The 18761-nt window shown below is 36.0% G+C and overlaps 1 protein-coding gene across 3 annotated transcripts in view; it reads left to right on the top strand.

The window, feature by feature from the left end:
• The window catches only part of EYA3 (EYA transcriptional coactivator and phosphatase 3), an 84253-nt gene that overhangs the window by 32107 nt on the left and 33385 nt on the right, over nucleotides 1–18761 (top strand). For all 3 annotated transcript variants that reach the window (XM_016216849.2, XM_016216858.2, XM_087820245.1), the window contains 4 exons: nucleotides 2841–2884; nucleotides 5152–5231; nucleotides 9809–9875; nucleotides 12584–12720. In XM_016216849.2, coding sequence (XP_016072335.2) covers nucleotides 2841–2884; nucleotides 5152–5231; nucleotides 9809–9875; nucleotides 12584–12720 — 328 coding nt within the window. The remainder of the gene's footprint in view (nucleotides 1–2840; nucleotides 2885–5151; nucleotides 5232–9808; nucleotides 9876–12583; nucleotides 12721–18761) is intronic.

Here is an 18761-nt window from a genome sequence, read left to right as displayed (position 1 = left end):
GCATGACATGCCACACAGGACCCATGGGGTAGGGCAGGGTAAGGGGGAAGCACCAATTTTGATCAGGAGACAGAAAGGCTACAGCCTTCATTGGGGTTTCCACAGGCAGGGTGAATGGGGCAAGGCAAGGCAGGGTCAACAGTGTAGGATTGGTTAGTTTGAATAATTCCAGGAGGTTTGGAGTATGGGGGCTGTCACTAGGTGTCTGGTATCCATCTGGCCCTGAGTTGATTTAGAGCAGGGGAAATATTGACTTGGTATGTATGAGTTAGATAAAGGAGGTAGTTCAGAATGCGGGCTCTGGATCGTAGGAGAGATACAAACAACTTTGGCTCCGTGATTAATGAATGTCAAATAAACAAATATGGAATCTAAGAAAACACAGAACACTTATTGACCGTTAAAAATAATTAGAAGAGTCAATGTCAGGCTTTGAGGAGAAAAATAAGTTTTCACAGGCTGTAGTAGAGATGGAAAATTTGAGTGGAAAGACTAGCCCTGTCCCAAGTTGATGATGATAAAGTTAAGATTTTTAACCCTACTGTTTACCTGTCTATAGAGGGAGATGTTACTGATGGGCATTATTATTATTGGAGTTATTTTAATCCCATCATCTCTTGTCTCATCCTTACTGGATTATCCCTCTCTGTTTCTCTACTTCTTACTTGCTCTGTCTTAAGATTTAAGATTTGTTTGGGTCATTGTTAACAAAGATTTAAGATCTGTTCGGGTCATTGTTAACAATGCAGCATAAATCCTAGCCACAGGTCTGTCTTTCATTTTCCCTTATTGCCAGTCAATCCTCTGCAATCAGAAATGGTTTTCTCTGTAGTCAGCAGTTACGTCCCTGATTCAGTCTTCTCCCAGTCTTCATCTTTTTCAACTACTTCGAAGTAGCTCATATTATTATCTAACCTGGAACTCTTTTAAAGAGTGAAAGGGGGCACTAACCAGACCCAGTTTGGGATAACAGGTATAATCCAAGACTATTTCTGGCAAACTGGAAGCACTTTAGTACTCCTTTATGAATATCATAAGTGGTCTCTGACCTCAAGTTTTGAAAGAGCATTATATGCATTGGAAAAAGTTTTAGAATGTACGTATCAAACTTAGTACTCGTTTTATTTACTTATCATTATTTTATTTATCCATTCATCTGTTAATGGATAATGGGGTTGTTTTCACTTTTAGGCTATTTTGAATAATGCTTTTATGAACATTCATGCACAGTTTTTTGTGTGGACATGTTTTCATTTCTCTTGGTTATGTAGCTAGGAGTGGAATTGCTGGATTATATGGTAACTGTGTTTAACCTTTTCATGAACTAGTACTAAAGTAGCTGTACTATTTGCATTCTCTCAGTTTCTGGATTATATTGTTGAATCTGTACTTTTGTAAGCCAGTGAAATATGTCTGTATTCTTTGAGTTAAACTGTCTCTGGTGCCAAGGTAGCACATGCTTCCTATCCCTGACTTACAGAGGGACATAATTGCCCAAATTAAGGTGAACAGTATCTGAAATGTTAAATTTAATCATATTAAATAACTATATTCCCACCTGTTATGTCCATTTAAAATTATTTATCAACATTTTTGCCTTCTTTTGTTAGCTTGAAATACTTGTAAGTATTCATAATTTATACGGTTAACCATACTAAGCATGTTTCTTCTATAACTAGTTATTCTAACCAGAGAGCTCTAAAATCAGATTCTTTTTGTAATATGAAAGCAGGGATTATATGGTAAGTCTGTTAGCAGTGTTAAACATTGATTTTTCATTTGTGAACTAAACTGTTTCAATGTAAATGCTTTTACCTCAGAAGGAATTAAAAAAGGATGAAAATCTGGGGCGGGGGGAAGAAGAATATTTTTTAAATTACTGGTAACCTAGTAAGAATTTGTCTTCATTTTTGGTATGTAGGTAGTTTAAGTATAAAGACATTTCTGTTAGCCCTGGCTAGTGTGGCTCAGTGGTTAGAGTGTCAGCCCAGAAGGGTCTCGGGTTGGATTCCCGGTCAAGGGCACGTACTTAGATTGTAGGTTTCATCCCCGGCCCCAATCCGGGCGGTGTGCGGGAGGCAGCCAGTCGATGTCTGTCTGCCTATCGTTCGTTCGTTCGTTTTCTCTCTCTCTCTCATTCCGGTTCCTCCCGCCCTCCCACTTTCTCTAGAAATCAGTGTAAAAAATATCCTCAGATGAGGATTAACCAAAAAAAAAAGAAAAAGACATTTCTGTTAAATAAATTTTGAGATGGTATCAAGAGTTCCATATTTACTGTTTGGTGATGTAATTATGCATTTGTTAAAAATTTTTTTAATATATCTTTATTGATTTCAGAGAGAGGAAGGGAGAGGGAGAGAGAAACATCAATGACGAGAGAGTCGTTATTGATCGGCCACCTCCTGCACGCCCCTGACTGGGGATTGAGCCCGCAACCCGGGCATGTGCCCTGACTGGGAATCGAACTGAGATCTCCTGGGTCCTAAGTCAATGCTCAACCACTGAGCCACGCCCGGCCGGATGCATCTGTTAAAATTTAAAACTAATGAGTTTGTATCCAAGTTTAGATATTTCATCCTGGTAAACATTTTATCTTGAGTAAAAATCTTGATAAACATTTTACCTTGAATCTGACAAACACTTTTTTCATCAAAAGATCTGCATGTGAAAAACAAAGTTGTTCATATCTAACTCAAAAATATAATAAGGATTAAATAAATCTAAGCAAGACAAGATAATTATTCTGAAGTTTATCAGTTAATGTTAGCCTGACATTTGAGTAGCTAGATGATTTCAAAAACAGATCACTACATTATTTCTTTGTATATTTATTTTTGCAGGTTAAAAAAGCCAAGATGCAGGAATCGGGAGAGCAAACTTTAAGGTATGTAAAGTTGAATTTCTTTTTAATGATTACAATTTTTTTCACATGCTGATGATGGGCATGATTTAGGTTGACTGCCCTCTTTTTGTTTTTTAACATTAGTCTGTACATTTTGAAATTATTTGGTTTAAAATGAAAATTTCCTCCAAAAGTTTGTTTTTAAAACACATAAGTGCTAATTTATTTTTTTATTCATTCATTATTTATTCAACCATATGTACCAAGCTCATGTGATCTATGGAGGAGACACAAAGGTGAATAATTTTTAGTCAGATGTATAGAATACGAAATAGGAAGAATAAGCAGAAGTAAGGGAAATGCAAGGTGTTTGGCATTAATTACCAAATGGATATGGGAAGCCTCAGTCATTAGCCTCACTCCCTTTATAGAAAAGGGGCAGCTTCTATGCACCTCATACTCTGGCTTCCACAGCACCATGGATTTTAGTTTTCCACAGTTCTTATCTCCTGTCGTTTGAACCAGTAACTATAAGAACCAGTAACTGCATCACCTCCAACATCTTAATTTCTAGAATCCTCCTCTTTTACTACCACATTACATTCCAGCTCATTTATTCTACTGCCACACTATCCATGTTCTTACTCTACACGTCCAGTGAAATGATCTTCCCTATCAGCCATTGACCCGTACCTCAAAAAAAGACTTCAGTATCTTATGTTGCTTTTAAATGATAAGATCTGTTACTTTAATCAGTCCCTTACAAATAGTCTTAACTCCCTCCCCTTTTCCTCTGTGTTGTATTTCCCTAGCAAAATCACAACCCTGCTTAAACTCATCTGTCTACCTATTCCACACTTATTTCCAATCACCTGAACATTGCAAGAGAAAAACATAAAACTATGCTGACTGGTCTCAGTTTTCTATCATGATTACAACTTAAACAGACACTTAAACACTCTTGATGGTCCAGCTATCTTTCCTGGTGTGTTTTATTTCCCACTCTCTGAAATTATCTTTCTTCCTTTCTTCCCTTCTTCCCTTTCTCTCATCCAAGGAAAAATTGTTTGAACATTTAGAATATACCAGGGAGGGGGGGGACTTTATCGATATTATACTTGAATATTAGAGATTTGTTCAGAAAATATATGAGAGCTTTAAGAATTTTGGTGCTGTGTATTTTTTAATAGAAATAACATTTCTTTAAAAAAATTTTTTTGTATAGAAACTACTCTTAGTCAGTGTTATCATTCCAGGTATATGGACCCTCTGGTGCAGTGTCCTCCATTTTTCCCTACAGTGTAGACAGCAAAGCAGATTTCTTCCTCGGGAACATAAATGTGGGAAGGGTGCCTGGACTGGGGAGAAGTTGTAATACAGTAATACTAGCTGTAATTATATTGTAGTTACTCTGTTCTAGTCTCTGCTCTTTAATCTCTATAACAACCCTGTGAGGTAAGTTCTGTTATTACCCCTCATTGACAGTTGCAGTTGAAGAACTAGGGCACAGAGTTCAGTGACTTGTCTAAAGTCATAAAGCTAGGCTTGGTAGAGTGGAGTATGGAATGTGAGCTTAAGCAGTCTGGCTCTGCAGTCTGTCCTCCTAAAGATTGTGCTATACTGATAGCTGAGGGAATAACTGGAGAGCGGAAAGTACGGTAGAAGGAAAGAGGAAGGACATTGTGAGTGATGAAAGTTGGTATATTCTCCATTTCAGAATTTCAGTGAGAATCTTCCCAGCATTAAAGCGTCTAACATAATGACTTGTCCTCCCAGTTTATATAATTTACTTTTATAAGTTCTCTTAATTTTCTTTATAAGTTAAATAAGAAAAATTTCTTTTTTTTCTTTTTTTTTTCATTTTTGGAGAAAAGGGAAATACAGTGGAACGAGCCATTTTAAGGTTCAGAACTCCTTCTTGGAAGCAAGCATGTAAAACTTGAAAAAACTTCTCAAGTTATTATGAGAACCATTGTCTTAAAGCATTTTTAGATGTTGTGGAATTTTTCTTTTACCACATTGTCTTTAGAGAAAATCTGACTTGCTTGTGACTTAGCTGGAATTTCTGAGTGATGTAAAAACTGAAGGAGTCTAGAGATATGAGAAAGAACAGTAGAATGCTGTAGGTACTAACCCTGGCCATAGCTCTTCAGGTAGCTGCTAAAAACCAAGAATAAGGATATCACGAGGAAGACTTACTTTACCTCTTTCTTTTTTGTATAGTCTTGGAAGAAATGGGTTTGATTTAACCACTTTTAGCAATGCAGCATGTCAGTCAGGGACTAATGTGTTCATTTTGGTTCTCCCAGTCAAGTAAGCAACCCTGAAGTCAATGATCAGAAACCTGAAACTTCAAGCCTTGCTTCAAACCTTACCATGTCAGAGGAAAGTAAGTACCAAAGTCTCTGCATGACAGAAGCGGTATTCCTATAAACCAGGTGATGCTATTCTCTTATAATTGGTTTTCACTGATTGCTTTGTTTGTCCCAGGATGTCCAGAAGATTTCCTTTTAATATGTGTGCGTGTGTGTGTGTGTGTGTGTGTGTGTGTGTGTGTGTGTATGTATACACACACACACATACTTGTGCTTTCCTATAAACCTTATTGACATACCAGCTGAGGAACAAAGTCACATGGAATTCACTCACCCAAGGAGTCTCCCTTGGTGATTTTATATTTGCTTTGATGTTGGATGTTTTAAAGGTAAGAGTGCCTTACTCAGACTCAGAAAAGTTTGTTGGCTAACCTCTGACTGCTACTCCTGAGGGCTTGGTATTTTTCTATCTTTCTCATAACCAAATGATACTACCTATCAATCCAGGCCAAAAAAGGAAAAGTAATCCCCTGACAGCCCAAGATTGATACTGGGCCCTGAGGATATTCAGCTCAGTAAGATATGCCCCTCCACTTACCAACCCTCACTTTCCTGCAGAATAGTTATATTCATGCCTTAAGCAGAAATGTGTAGTGTTCTGTTTTTGTTTCTGTTTTTTCGTTTATTTGTTTGTTTGTTTTCTTGTGGAGACATAAGCTTTCTCCTGTATACCCGCTTCCACAGATTGCCTTTATAGGGCAAATAGTCCTCCCTGAAACTAAATGGCTATGCCTTTCCTTATTTTACCACAGACTTTAAAAGAATAAAGTTGTGTAAGACAGTTTAAAAAAGACACTTGTTTCGGGATATTTCTTCTCAAGATGATTATGCTTAATTTTATATACTTTCCATTGTATTAAAAAATAGCATGACTTAAAAAAAACATCACAGGTATGTCTTGAGTTGCATATATTACGTTCTCAAAGGTACTATTTTAGTCGTTCTCAAACTTTTAATGTATCTAAGAATCATCTGGAGTGCCTGTTTATAATATAGAATTCCACCCTCATCTTCAGAGATTTATCATTCAGTAGATCTGATTTGGATGGGAATCTATATTTTCAAGAAGATAGTTACGGTTAAGCAATCTGATGCATGTAGGAAACTCTCCATACTGTGGGAAACTGCTCTAATCAATGAAATGTCTCCTCTCTATTGACGTGAGAGAGAGAGAGATTTGTTGTTCCACTTATTTATGCATTCATTGGTTGATTCTTGTATGTGTCCTAACTGGGGATCCAACCTGCAACCTTAGCATATTGGGATGACGCTCTAACCAATGAGCTACCCGGCCATGGCTCTCTTCTAGTTTTTTGAATGTCCAACTCATCTACAAGAAAAGACCTTTTCCTTACCTTACTTTAGAGCCAGAAAGTAAGTTAAATTTTTTTGCTCCTTCCGAATCATTTCTATTTTCCTTCAAAAACTCTTAATTTGTTTGAAGTCTACATTTATGCCTCCCCTTACCTTTGTTTTTACCTCTGGTCGAACTTGTAGTCATTTCACTCTTTAAAAAGACTGGATCTTCTTTGTTTTCTTATCCATCAGACTCTTAATATTCTTGGTGATTTCAACATCCATGTAGATGACCTATCCAGTGCCCACCATATCCCTCTTGTCTTCATAACCCTTCTTACTCAGCATAGATTCTATAGTTCTTTATTATAATTACTTCCTTACAAATACTTTCAAAAACCTTGACTCTTGTACATTCCTTTCTAAACCCTAGTTCTAATTTAATCCAACTTTCTACCTTCTCTGTCAGTGCATTCAAATAGCCAAACATTGAATAAATTATATACCTAGCTGACTAATCACAGGACCTCAAGTAGGCACCTAGCATGTTTGGAAATTTTACTACATTTCCCTAATGAGTTTTACTTTTTGATAGTTCACACCACTTCTTTCCCCCTCAAAGCACCCATACTCACCTTTTCTCATTTTTAACTAATGACTCCTCCTCGATTAGAAGCTGTGAGACAGGAAACTCCCTTATCATCCCACCACCACCAAATCTTCAAACCTACCTGTGTTTGTACTCATGTTTTCTTGCATCATTTTTGTCAGAATGGAAATCGTATTCTTGCTCCTGTCAAAGGTAAGGCCTTTTATTTGTGCTCCATATCCTATCCCTTCTCACTTTCCCCTAGGACCTTGCTACTAGTTATCCTAACACCACTCTTGCATCATCATGTTCTTCTCTTTTTAATCCTTCCTGTCAGTAAAGACACATGATCTGGTATCTACCATCTTAATACAAACAAAACCTTCCTTTGGCTTCATATCCCCACTAGTTGTAGACCTGTTTGTTCCATGACTCATTGGAACCTTTGAAAAGAGTTGCCCTCATTTGGTTTCTCACTTCCCATTCACTCTTCAACCCTCTCAAATGTAGCTTCTATTACCACTCTTCTAAGGAAATTGCTCTTGTCAGGGTCATCAGTTACTTTCAGTAACTGCAGGTACTAGTTCTAGTGGACATTTCTCTCTTCTCATATCCTGGCTCTCACTCATTTTCCTCCCATCTTTCTCCTATGCTGGCCCTTCTTTCTGTCTGAACTCTGAGTTTAGGTGGGCCCTCAGGACTTGTTTCTAGTCCACCATCTTTTCTCTTTCTGCATCCTCTGTTCCATTATTATATTTCCAGTCTAACTTCTCCTCTGGTTTAATTTGTGTATTCAACTGTCTGTTTGACATCTCCGCTTAGCTCTCAAAGGAAAGCCATACTTAAAATGTGTGAAAGCTTTTTATTCCCTTAGCCGCCATCAAATTTATTTTTTTCCAACTTTCCCACTTAGGAAGTGGTTTCACTGTCCCTCCAGTTGCTTAAGCTGAAACCTAGAAATTATCTTTTTCCCTGTTTTTCTCATTCCTTACATAATCATCCATCAGAATGTCCTATTAGCTTTACCCACAGAATATATTTCAAGGTTTTGCCTCATCTCCACTGCTGTTACTCTACTATAATAGCAGGTTATGCCTTAACTCTTTATAATCCTTTCATAGTTTCTAAATACTGCAAAGATCAAGGCTCATTTGTTCTCTAAAAAAGTAAAAATTGGCCTAAATCTCCTAGGATATTTTGTCGATCTCTTCTAGAATTAACTTAAGTCAGAGGAGGAGAAAGGTTTGGGTTTTTGAAAGTACTTGTCAGCAGAGAAGGGACCATCATGCAGAATTCAGATGAACTTACATTCTTTGTGATGGATAGTAAGAGCTTTACATCTAATTGAGATTTCCTTAATTTCTGTCAAAATGATTATGAATGAATGCTACCTACAAATTTCCAGTCATTATTGTTAAAGACCTTGAACAATGGCAATGGACAAGATCTCCTATGATAAACTTACTGATGTTGATTTGTCTTACTTTTGTGCATGAATATTCCTCTCGTATGCTCTTGAGCAAAGTTCCCTTTTTGGGTCAAACATTCAGGGATCCCAACTAGACATAAATTTAGTTGGTTCACTCCTAGACCCTATTTGTAGTAGAGCAACCTCCTTTATAGATGTATAGATGCTGAACTCTTGAACAGTTCAGAAGTCTGGTACAAGCTTTATGATGTAACTCAATCTACAGCATGGACTGAAATCGTGCCTAATGGATAGGATTTTGCTAACTGTCAAACTTGAGTTGAATATTTATAGCATTTATCCAAGATGAAATCATGAGGGCCAAGCCTTCACTGTAGCTATTCTAGATGAAGTCATGAGAGTTAGGAAGACATTAGCTATGAAAGTCTCTTTACTTGCTAAGTTATCGGAGCATCACATTGGTTCCTCAGGTCTGCCTCTGCTTTGCCAAGCTTAAAACCTTTACCACAAGCTGAAAAAAACAGTAATATAGAAGCATATTTACATCTTTCCTGCTGCTGATTATACATAGCAGTAGCAATAGTTTTCGAATAAAATTGGGTATTTCCCCCTAAATCTGTCTTCCTGCAAGTCACTCACATGGCCAAAATAGAGAGTAAGCACCCATAGAATGAATAGCTGAAGATGTATGATGTGGTTTCCTAGATATGGATCCTGGTTTTTTTTAATAATTTTTAAAAAATATATCTTTATTGATTTCAGAGAGGGGGAAGGAGAGAGAGAGATAGAAACATCAATGATGAGAGTCATTGATCGGCCTCCTCCTGCACGCCCCCAACTAGGGATCAAGCCTGTAACCCGGGCATGTGCCCCAACCGGGAATCGAACCCCAATCGTCTGGATTCTAGGTCGACGCTCAACCGCTGAGCCACACCTGGCCAGGCATCCTGCTTTTTAAGTTTGCCTATAGGCATAGCTGAGAGCTTAGGGTGCTCCATCTGTGGTTTTAAATCAGTGAAGGGTGAATGTAGCAATCACTTGGTATTAATCTTCAGCCCTTTTCCATACCCCTCACATTCTGGCTTCTTTTACTGTCTAAAAGTCTCTAAATCCAATATTAGAAGAGTGAGGTATTTTCTATTACATAGTCTTTCTAAATTCTGATGTCCAAGCTGTTTTCTGTAATTTAGTTTGAAAGACTATACAGTGAGATATACAATTTTTCCATTTCATTTAGAAATGTTCTAACTTTTTACCTGGTGATATCTTTCTTTCAGTTATGACATGCACCGATTACATCCCTCGCTCATCCAATGATTATACCTCACAAATGTATTCTGCAAAGTAAGTTGAATAATTATTTCAAGATCTATATGGTTTTTCTCTAGGTTATTTGCAAAATTTAACCTGATATTTAACTCAGTAAGTTGACATTTAATTTATTTTCACCCCTCTTGTTCTCAGTCCTTATTCCAATTTTTTTATTCCCTCCAAATATGGAGTCTATGTAATATCTTTTTATTCATTCATTCATTCATTCATTTACCCAAGGATATGCTTTTTATAGATTTTAGAGGGTGGGGGGAGGAGAAAGATCGGTCAGCTGCTTCCCATACATGCCCTGACTGGGGATTAAACCCAGTACCCAGGTATGTGTCCTGACCAGGAATCGAACCTGCCACCTTTTAGTGTATGGGAGGATGCTTCAACCAACTGAGCCACACCAGCCAGGGCTATAATATCCTTTTAAAAAGTAGATGGTTGCCTGGAAAAGATCACTGTTACCGGGGAGCTTGCTCTAAATGAATAGGCATTGAAAATGAAAAATACTGTTAGTGATCCAAGCATATCACTGATTGACTTCTGATCATTTTTTCTTTTCTTTACCTTGATGGACAGATCAATAAAAACAGCTCAAGCCAGCCTCATCGTGGGACTTCTCAGCCTATTCTATGTTCAGTTTCTTGTCTGAGGAATATCCTCAGAGTAGAAGTGGACTTGAAGTTAGACAGGTTTAATGGGTTGAAGTCACTAAGAGGCAACATTTTTGAGCCTTCAAGGTGTTAAGATTAGCATTTAAGATCCACCAAGTTAATCACCTACCAGTTGAGTAGGTGCAGAACAGTGCATATTTCAAGCTACCAGTCGTACATTGATAGTGAGCCTGTATATACATAAATACATACAAGTGTGCTTATTAAGCTAGGATATATTCTTCTGTGCTTACATAATGCAGGATACATAGAAATTGGCAACAGAGATGAGTGGTGCCTGTGGGCTGTTGTAAAAAGTAGACTGGCATTTTTCCATCTTTTTGTGCCTTGATATTGCATCAGTTAAAAAGTACACTAATTAAAAAGTTAACTCAATGAGTTTTCCAAATTCTAATCTGGTATTAACACTAACAGTGTCCTTGGGCCAGTCATTTTCATGTGTTTTTCTTCTGTGAGGTGACTAAACCTGTTCTCTGAGATTATTATGGAGTTAACAAAATACTTTGAGCTGTAAAGATACTATATGAAATAGGGTATGGTCTTCAATATATCTGGAGATTAATCACTAAGATTTTAAATAATATCCCATGCAGTTTGATTAACAGTTGCAACCTGAGCTATTTCCTGGTCTCAGATCTGGTTAAAAAGAATGAAAATTTTCATATTCAGTCTCTTAGAATCCACGGAGATGGGAATATGTTGCATATTCCAAATTCATTTACTCATTCAAAAAGGATTTGCATACCTGGTGTATTTAGGATACCTTATTAGCTATGCCTTCTATCTTAATTCAGACCTCCTATATAACTTTTTTACCTGGACATCTTATTTCCAGTTTTAATCCATTTTACAAAGTAGTGTTAAACTAATCTTTATTAAGGAGCAGCTCTGATCTTGTCACTGCTCAACAATTTCAGCGACTCCCACTTGTTTCAGATTTGTCTGAACTCTTTTAGCCTGGTATTCAAGGTCTTTGCTATCTATCTTTCTCTCTCACTACTTCCCTTCTCTTTATTATACCTCCCTTAGTATAATCTGTGCTTCTTGCAGGCTGAAGCCCTTGCTTTCCTTCCTGTGTACCTTTTCCAGAGTTTTTGTTTTCCTAGAACACTCTCTCATTCCCATTCCTGCACATCCTATATGCTTAGCTCACATACCACTTCTTTATAGCCTTCCTTCATTTTCTTCTCCCCCAAACCTGAAAAGAATCTTTTTGCCTTCTGATACACCCCTTTCCTCCAGGATTTTATCATTATTACTTACATGGTACATGTGACACTTGTATTTTAAGTGCAGTATAACTCATCATATAACTGTTATCTAAAAATTCAGTGCATAAAATTTGGGATCATCTTATTTCATGAAATAACCAAGTCATCTAGCTAGTCTCTATTCCCTGAAGTTTCACTGCTGAATCCAGATCTCTAGGTAAACCTGATGTGGTTGGCACCAACTAGTAGCAGTGTACTCTGATCTAAATATCAGTGGGAAAATTCTAAGTCCTATCTGGGACTTCCCAGATTTTTTTAGTTATCTGGCTCCTGTTTTATGGGCTTGATCTGTCCATATTGGGGCCCATTCCTACCAGCCTCACCCTCTTTTCCAAGCCCCACTTTTCCTCTTAAGGCTTTAGTTTGGCCCAGAGGGCTCGGTGGAGAACGAGAGCCAGTTGTGAAGCCTGCTCTATCCAATTTTCTGTTATTTTAGAGTTTTATTCTATATGTAGACATAAGGGCATAAACAAGTTTAATCCATCCTTGTATCTCACATAGGGGCTATACATATGGCTTACCATGAATTTTTATAGCATAGTAATTGGACCTTGGGAGGATATTTGAAAATAATAAATTTTCCATAAAATTGTTTCTTAAGTAGGTTGTAGTAGAACCTGGAAAGGAAATATTAGCTCTACTTTTTGACTACAGTGAGAGACATTTTGTGGAAAGTTAGTCTCCTCGTTGCTGATTCTTTGCATTTAGTGGTGTTAGCTGTTCCCCCTATTTTTCATTATTAAAATAAATTACACGTGCAAGTTTTTGTTTTCTTGAACTTTTCTAGACCTTATGCACATATCCTCTCAGTTCCTGTTTCGGAAACTGCTTATCCTGGGCAGACTCAGTACCAGACACTACAGCAGTCTCAACCGTATGCTGTCTACCCTCAGGCAACCCAAACGTATGGACTACCTCCTTTTGGTAAGGCATCCTATTTTAAGCTGTTTTTAAGAATATTGATTTTTATCCCCCAGAAACTTTGGTCTTTCTCCAAAAAGCAAGCGTGGCTGATCAGGAAGCAGAGAAATGAGTTGTTCTTTGCAGAGCACCTACTCAGTTATAGGTGTAATAGAAGTTGGGCATGCAACTTTCTGACAGTATATTTGATGCATGTAATATAAAATCATAATTTTTCAGTACTCATTTGTTTATCTACCAAAGTTAGCTACCAAAATTTCTAAGGTACTAAGTCTTGACTGTAAAACTTGGATTCTCTAAGTGTTTGTGGAAAACCTTTGAGAAATTACTATTGATTTTACTTTATACAAAACGTGGTACCTGGTTAGGTAAACAATAAATGTATTTTGAGGTAACTAGTTTGTTGCTGAAGCCAGGTAATCTAAATATCCAGATAGAATATGCCTTATAGTGGGGGAAATCCCCAATTTTGTACAACTTTACGTACATAGAAAATTTTGTTCTTTGGTTTTAGGTATCTTGGACACGAACTGTAAATTAAATTATTTACTAGAAGACAGTTTGAGATTCTTTGTACACTTAATATCTGCACTGATTTGTCTCTGTGTATGTAAATTGATATATTTAGTGTGCTTTATTACCTCTTCCCTGCCTTCCTAGAACTGGTGTCAAAAAGTTGAGAGAATACTGTATTATTTTTAAATATGCAATATGTTAATAAAATTCTATCTCTGTAGCCTCTACCGAAACTAGCTGGGAATTAGAAAAATCTTCCAAACAGATCTCCCCAGATTATGGATGTATTAGTGTTGCCTGCTTCTGGTTTCTACATTGCTACTTTTCCTGGCCCATTTTGCTAATCTTTTATGATAGTGACAGCCTTCTTACTTTTAGGCATTCCTTGGCTCCTAACAACTACTAGAAACAAAAATTGGGGGCTATGTTTCATGATAGTGATTGTTGGTAACTTCACAAGAGAAGAGAAACAAATGCTCTTGTTTCCTTGTTTGTAGTCCATGCCTACCTATATGCCTGTCAGTTTCAGCCAGTATACTAAAATCTTGCATTTGTCATATATTTAACTAGCCAAGACTGAACAGTCCTTTTGGAAGCAGAAATCTCTGTGATTATGTTTGTGTTTATTTCTTCTTGTGTATCTTAAAGCTGAATTTTTATTAGCTAGCTAGTAATAGGCTAGCAAGTATAAAGTATTTTCACATTGTTTTTTAACTCTGTTTTGATTTAAATTTATTATTAGCAAGTTCAAAGCCCTTTATGATATTGTTGGGTAGTTGATCATTCTTATTGTTCAGTGTTAAAGAAAACTTCTATGACACATCTGAATTCAGTTTATGGAATGCCTAACAGTGCCATGTGCATGTAGGTCCTAGATATTAGGGTAGTTTTTGTGATCGCTACATTTTCTCTATATTAAAGAAAAAAAGAAAATTCTGTAAAATAGATCAATCCTTGTTAAAAACTTGAAGGAAACGGTGTTTATATTGTAAAGTAATATTGGTTATAACAGGCTGTTTTATAAATCTGTTTTTGTGTACTATTTGGGGGCCAGGGAAACTTGTTTTATAAATCCATTTACCTGTAATTCAGAGAGAGGTAATCATTAGTTTAATTTGACTTTAAGTTATATATGAGACTTACTGGAGAGAGATTTAGGTTGCAGTAATGTGAATGATATAGCATATTCTCATAATTTATAAAGAGATGATTGGAATACTTTTTAAAGTGACTGTTTTAAAGACATTTTCCTATGTTATAACATGGCTTTTTTTTTTTTTTAATGTGTTCACTCAAATATAGAACATTTCTTTCTTCTTGTGAAGATTTTGGAAATTTTGTCATCTTAATGCTGCCTGTAAGCACTAAAACTAAATTAGCCAATCTGTTATTTCAGGTGTAAAAGGGCTTCAGAAAATCTCATTGTAATAATATTGTCTAATATGTATTGAGTCCTTACTATACTGGGCAGTATGCTAAGAATAAGTACTTCACACTTTACGTTTTGTCTTCTTTAATCCTCTGAACAGTACTAAGAAGTAAGTAGTAGCATTAACTTTTTGTATAGATAAGGAAACAGGCTTAGAAGGATTAAGTGAAGTGACTAGCCTGAGGTCATACAATTAGTAAATGCCTGGGATTAGAATTGAACTCAAGTCTGTTTAACTCCAGAAGTGCTCATAGCTTAGGTCAGCGATTTTCAACTGGGGTGCGCAAGAATTTTTTTAAGCATGCAATACCTGACTATTTAGTCAAGGACACTAGTCTCTTTTCCCTTAGATTGTCAAATAAAGAAATAACAACAGCCAACACAACAGTAGCCTTTCAGTGTGAAGTGCCAAACCATAAACAAACATATAGGTCATATAATAAAGTTGTATCTTATTGGTCCCGTCACATAATACAGTTGCATCTGATTGGTTAATTCTTGGTATCAGCAATCCTTATATATAAGTATAAGCACCTGATTTTTTAAAAAGTCACTTTGGAGCAAAAAGGGTAGGTAATTACTTTTACTTTTCTTTCTTTTTTTTTTAATCAAAATTATACCTATATTTTTGTTCATGTGCCACACAATTTTAGTAATTAGTTTATATGTGCCAGGAGATGAAAAAGGTTGAAAACTGCTGGTTTAGGCCTATATGAAAAATATAGTCTCAGAGTTGAGTTTGAAATTTAAAAGTTTCTTCTTGAAGAATGGAGAAAAGACTAGAGGAAATCTAGGAAGCCTATGAGTAATCTTTATAAGTAAAGCAATAGTGGTCATCTTCTTTTCAGAGCTATGTAGAAATGTGGTGGGACGGCAGAAAGAGGATGGCAAGTTTAACTTCTAGTGAGACCTGAATGTGTGAGGAAAAGGGAAATCATTTATTTTTAGGGGCTCATAAAAGATTGCCTTAGCTGCCACTGTTCTAACTTCTTTTAAAAGAACTTTAATGTGAGAGAGAGATTTGACTATATATTAAGAGCCTTAAGGATGTTCATACTATTTCCCTCAGTAATTTCACTTCGAGGAATTTATCCTGTGGAACTAATTAGAGATAACCACAACACTTTACTAACTACAATATTCATTGCAGCATTATTTATAATAGCAAAAAATTGGATACAACATACATCATCAATGGAAAGGTTTGTGTTCAGTTGCAGTGTATCCATAGAATGGAAAACTGTAGCCATTCTGTTTGGTTTTTTTTAATCTTCACAGGAGGACATGCTTAAAGAGAGGAAGAGTGAGAGAGAGAAAGAAATATCTATGTGAGAGAGAAACATTGATCGGTTGGTTGCCTTCCGTAGCTCCCCAACTAGGGATCAAACCTAAAACCCAGGTATATGCCCTGACCGGGAATCAAACCAGCAACCTTTTGGTTTGCGGGACGATGCTCAACCAACTGAGCCACTGCAGCTGGGCGTAAATCACATTCTTAAAGAATATTTAGCATCTTGAGAAAATAGATTACTATTAATTGAAAAAAGCAGTATGTAAAACTGAAAATACAATATAATATCCCCAGTCAGTATATTTTAAAAATATGTACATAAAGACTAATTTGGAAGAAAAAATGTGAACTTAACAATAGAGGCACTATACAGTTCATCTCAGTTACCACAGAACCATGCACAGTGAGAACTGCTTATATTTTTTGGTGTGTGGTGAGACTATGTGAATTTTTCTTTACACTCTGTATTTTCCTAATTTTCTATAATATAATCTACTTATTTTATAATTAGGATAAGTACTCAGATTAAATTACTTGGTATTTATAATAGCTCATCCCAGTGAGCTATTAAATCAGCAAGCCAAGATAGTCTTTCATGTGGTTTTTTTCCGAGCATTAACATGTACTTCAACTCCTAACCAAACTAACCTCTAAAGATCCACTACTCTGATATGTGTTACTATAAACTGAACTCCTCAGATTAGTTTGATTATTGACTAACCCATAGTGACAGATATTTGTGCTCAGAGATTTGGGTAAAGTTTACGATAAGACCCCAGTTTGGGGCAGCAGGAGGATAGCACTCACAGACAGACTTCCTTTTCCATTGTTAGACCAGCTATTGCTCCACAATCAGGCTTTTTGTGCTTAAAATGACTTGAGACACTTTGTAAGTTGTAGGCATACAGCAGTGGACTAGTAGTCAGGAAACCAGGATTTGGTTTCATCATTTGCTGTGGGGAATGGTGCTCTACAGCCAAATCATACTACCTATTACTTGGAATTCTTAGAAGGGTGCTTTTAAAGGAAGCTGTTTATATGCTTACAGACAGGACTACAGTAATGCTGGAGGCAGTGTCCATATTGTCTTTTATTCCTCTAGTCTACATAAAATAATTGCATGTTAAATATTTACTTTGTGTTTCTGGTCAAAAACATTGAAAACTAACTGTTCCCCTATGTGTCTTGGACATTTTGCCCTAATTTTTGACCTTATAAAAAGGACCAATTTGTAGACATTTTACATTTTGAAACTTTAAAAAAATACTAAATAATGAGGGTAACAAAACATTCTCAGTTAATACTATTTTTACTAATAAGATAGTGTTTTAGTATAGCATAATAATAAACATGTTCACAAATCTAACACCTCTAGTTCAGAACCCATTTAGGAAAAACACATTGATTACAATTAAGTCTGAAAGTTATTATGACATTGAAATAGTGATTTGTTTTCTAGAAATTGTGATACCATTCAGAATCATGGCACTAATATTCAAATCAAATATTTTTTATTGAAAATTATACATAGCAAGAACTTTAGTAGTGGCTAACCTAGACAAGATTTTTTAAATGATCTTGAACTTGGGGGTAGTGGGGGCAATCCTAATTCATGCTAGAGATGTTGATATTCCTCAAGCTCCTCAAATAAGTCATTTCATGTGTTTAATAGCTGAGAAAAGAATATGGCTTTTTTTTTTTTTTTTTTAAATGCTTTGAGTTTGGGCCAATGCAATTACCATGTCCCATTGTCAACCTTTTACGATTTTTACATCTCCCCTTTACTATTCTAATATTTACTTTTTCAACAAATGTTACAGATCTGAGTTGCACTAAGATATCTCAGTGCCCTGGTGAAGCAGAGGTTCTTATTATTAAAGCATTATATTTCTATAAATTCCTTATCAGATTAGGAGTAAATGAAATGAGCTAATGTTGAATTTGAAGCTGTGGCTGACATTGGTATTGACTTCTTACCTGGAATTTATTTGACTGATGTACCTTCTTGAACCAAAGTTGCAACTTCACTTACACTGATCCAGCAACCATAGCTATTCAGAACACAGTGAGTAACCAGACAGTAAGGTTTTTTTATAAATAGACTTTTGCATACCCAAAATTATCACAAAAACTATTCACTCATAAAGGAAAACCTTGAGCTCTCATATAGAAGCAAAGCTTTGTTTATGGTTTCCTAGTTTACTACAAATGAAAAGGGAGATAGATACAAGCAGAGACAGGAGATTGTCAAGAAGTGACAGATCACAGAGAAAAGACAAAGTGATACAAGAATCTAAAAATCACAGAACCATAATTCAGTTCTAAGCAAATGTCTTCACATATCACAATAGCCTGTTTCTATAAGTTATATAGCACAGCACAATATTTATCTTTGTAGAAGTAATTCTGAGAAAATCTAAAGGTACGCTTACTATTTCCTCCCTGCCAAGAAGGCAGGAAGAGATATAAATATATTTTAGAAAGATTGTCGCTCAGGAACATTGTGATAAAAATAGAATAAAAGTGAACAGCTATGATGTCTATCAGTATGAGATAGATTTATATGTTCTGACATGGAAAGATGTCTCTTAGAGGTATGTGAAAAAGCAAATTATGAACAGTATGTATAATATATTTTTAATTTTTATATAAAGAAGAAAAAAGGTTAGTAAGTACATAGAAGAAACCTGAGTGACTCTTCTGCAAACTTAATAGTGCTTAAATCTGGGTGATGGGATTACATGACTTTGTTTTTTCTAAGTTACATATTTCTGTAATGTTTTTAATTTATAAAAGTAAGCAGGTATG

Source organism: Miniopterus natalensis, chromosome 9 (assembly GCF_054644295.1).
Source record: "Miniopterus natalensis isolate mMinNat1 chromosome 9, mMinNat1.hap1, whole genome shotgun sequence".
Taxonomy (NCBI): domain Eukaryota; kingdom Metazoa; phylum Chordata; class Mammalia; order Chiroptera; family Miniopteridae; genus Miniopterus; species Miniopterus natalensis.
The sequence above is the reverse complement of the archived record's forward strand: the minus strand, read 5'-3'. Positions and strand labels throughout refer to the sequence as shown.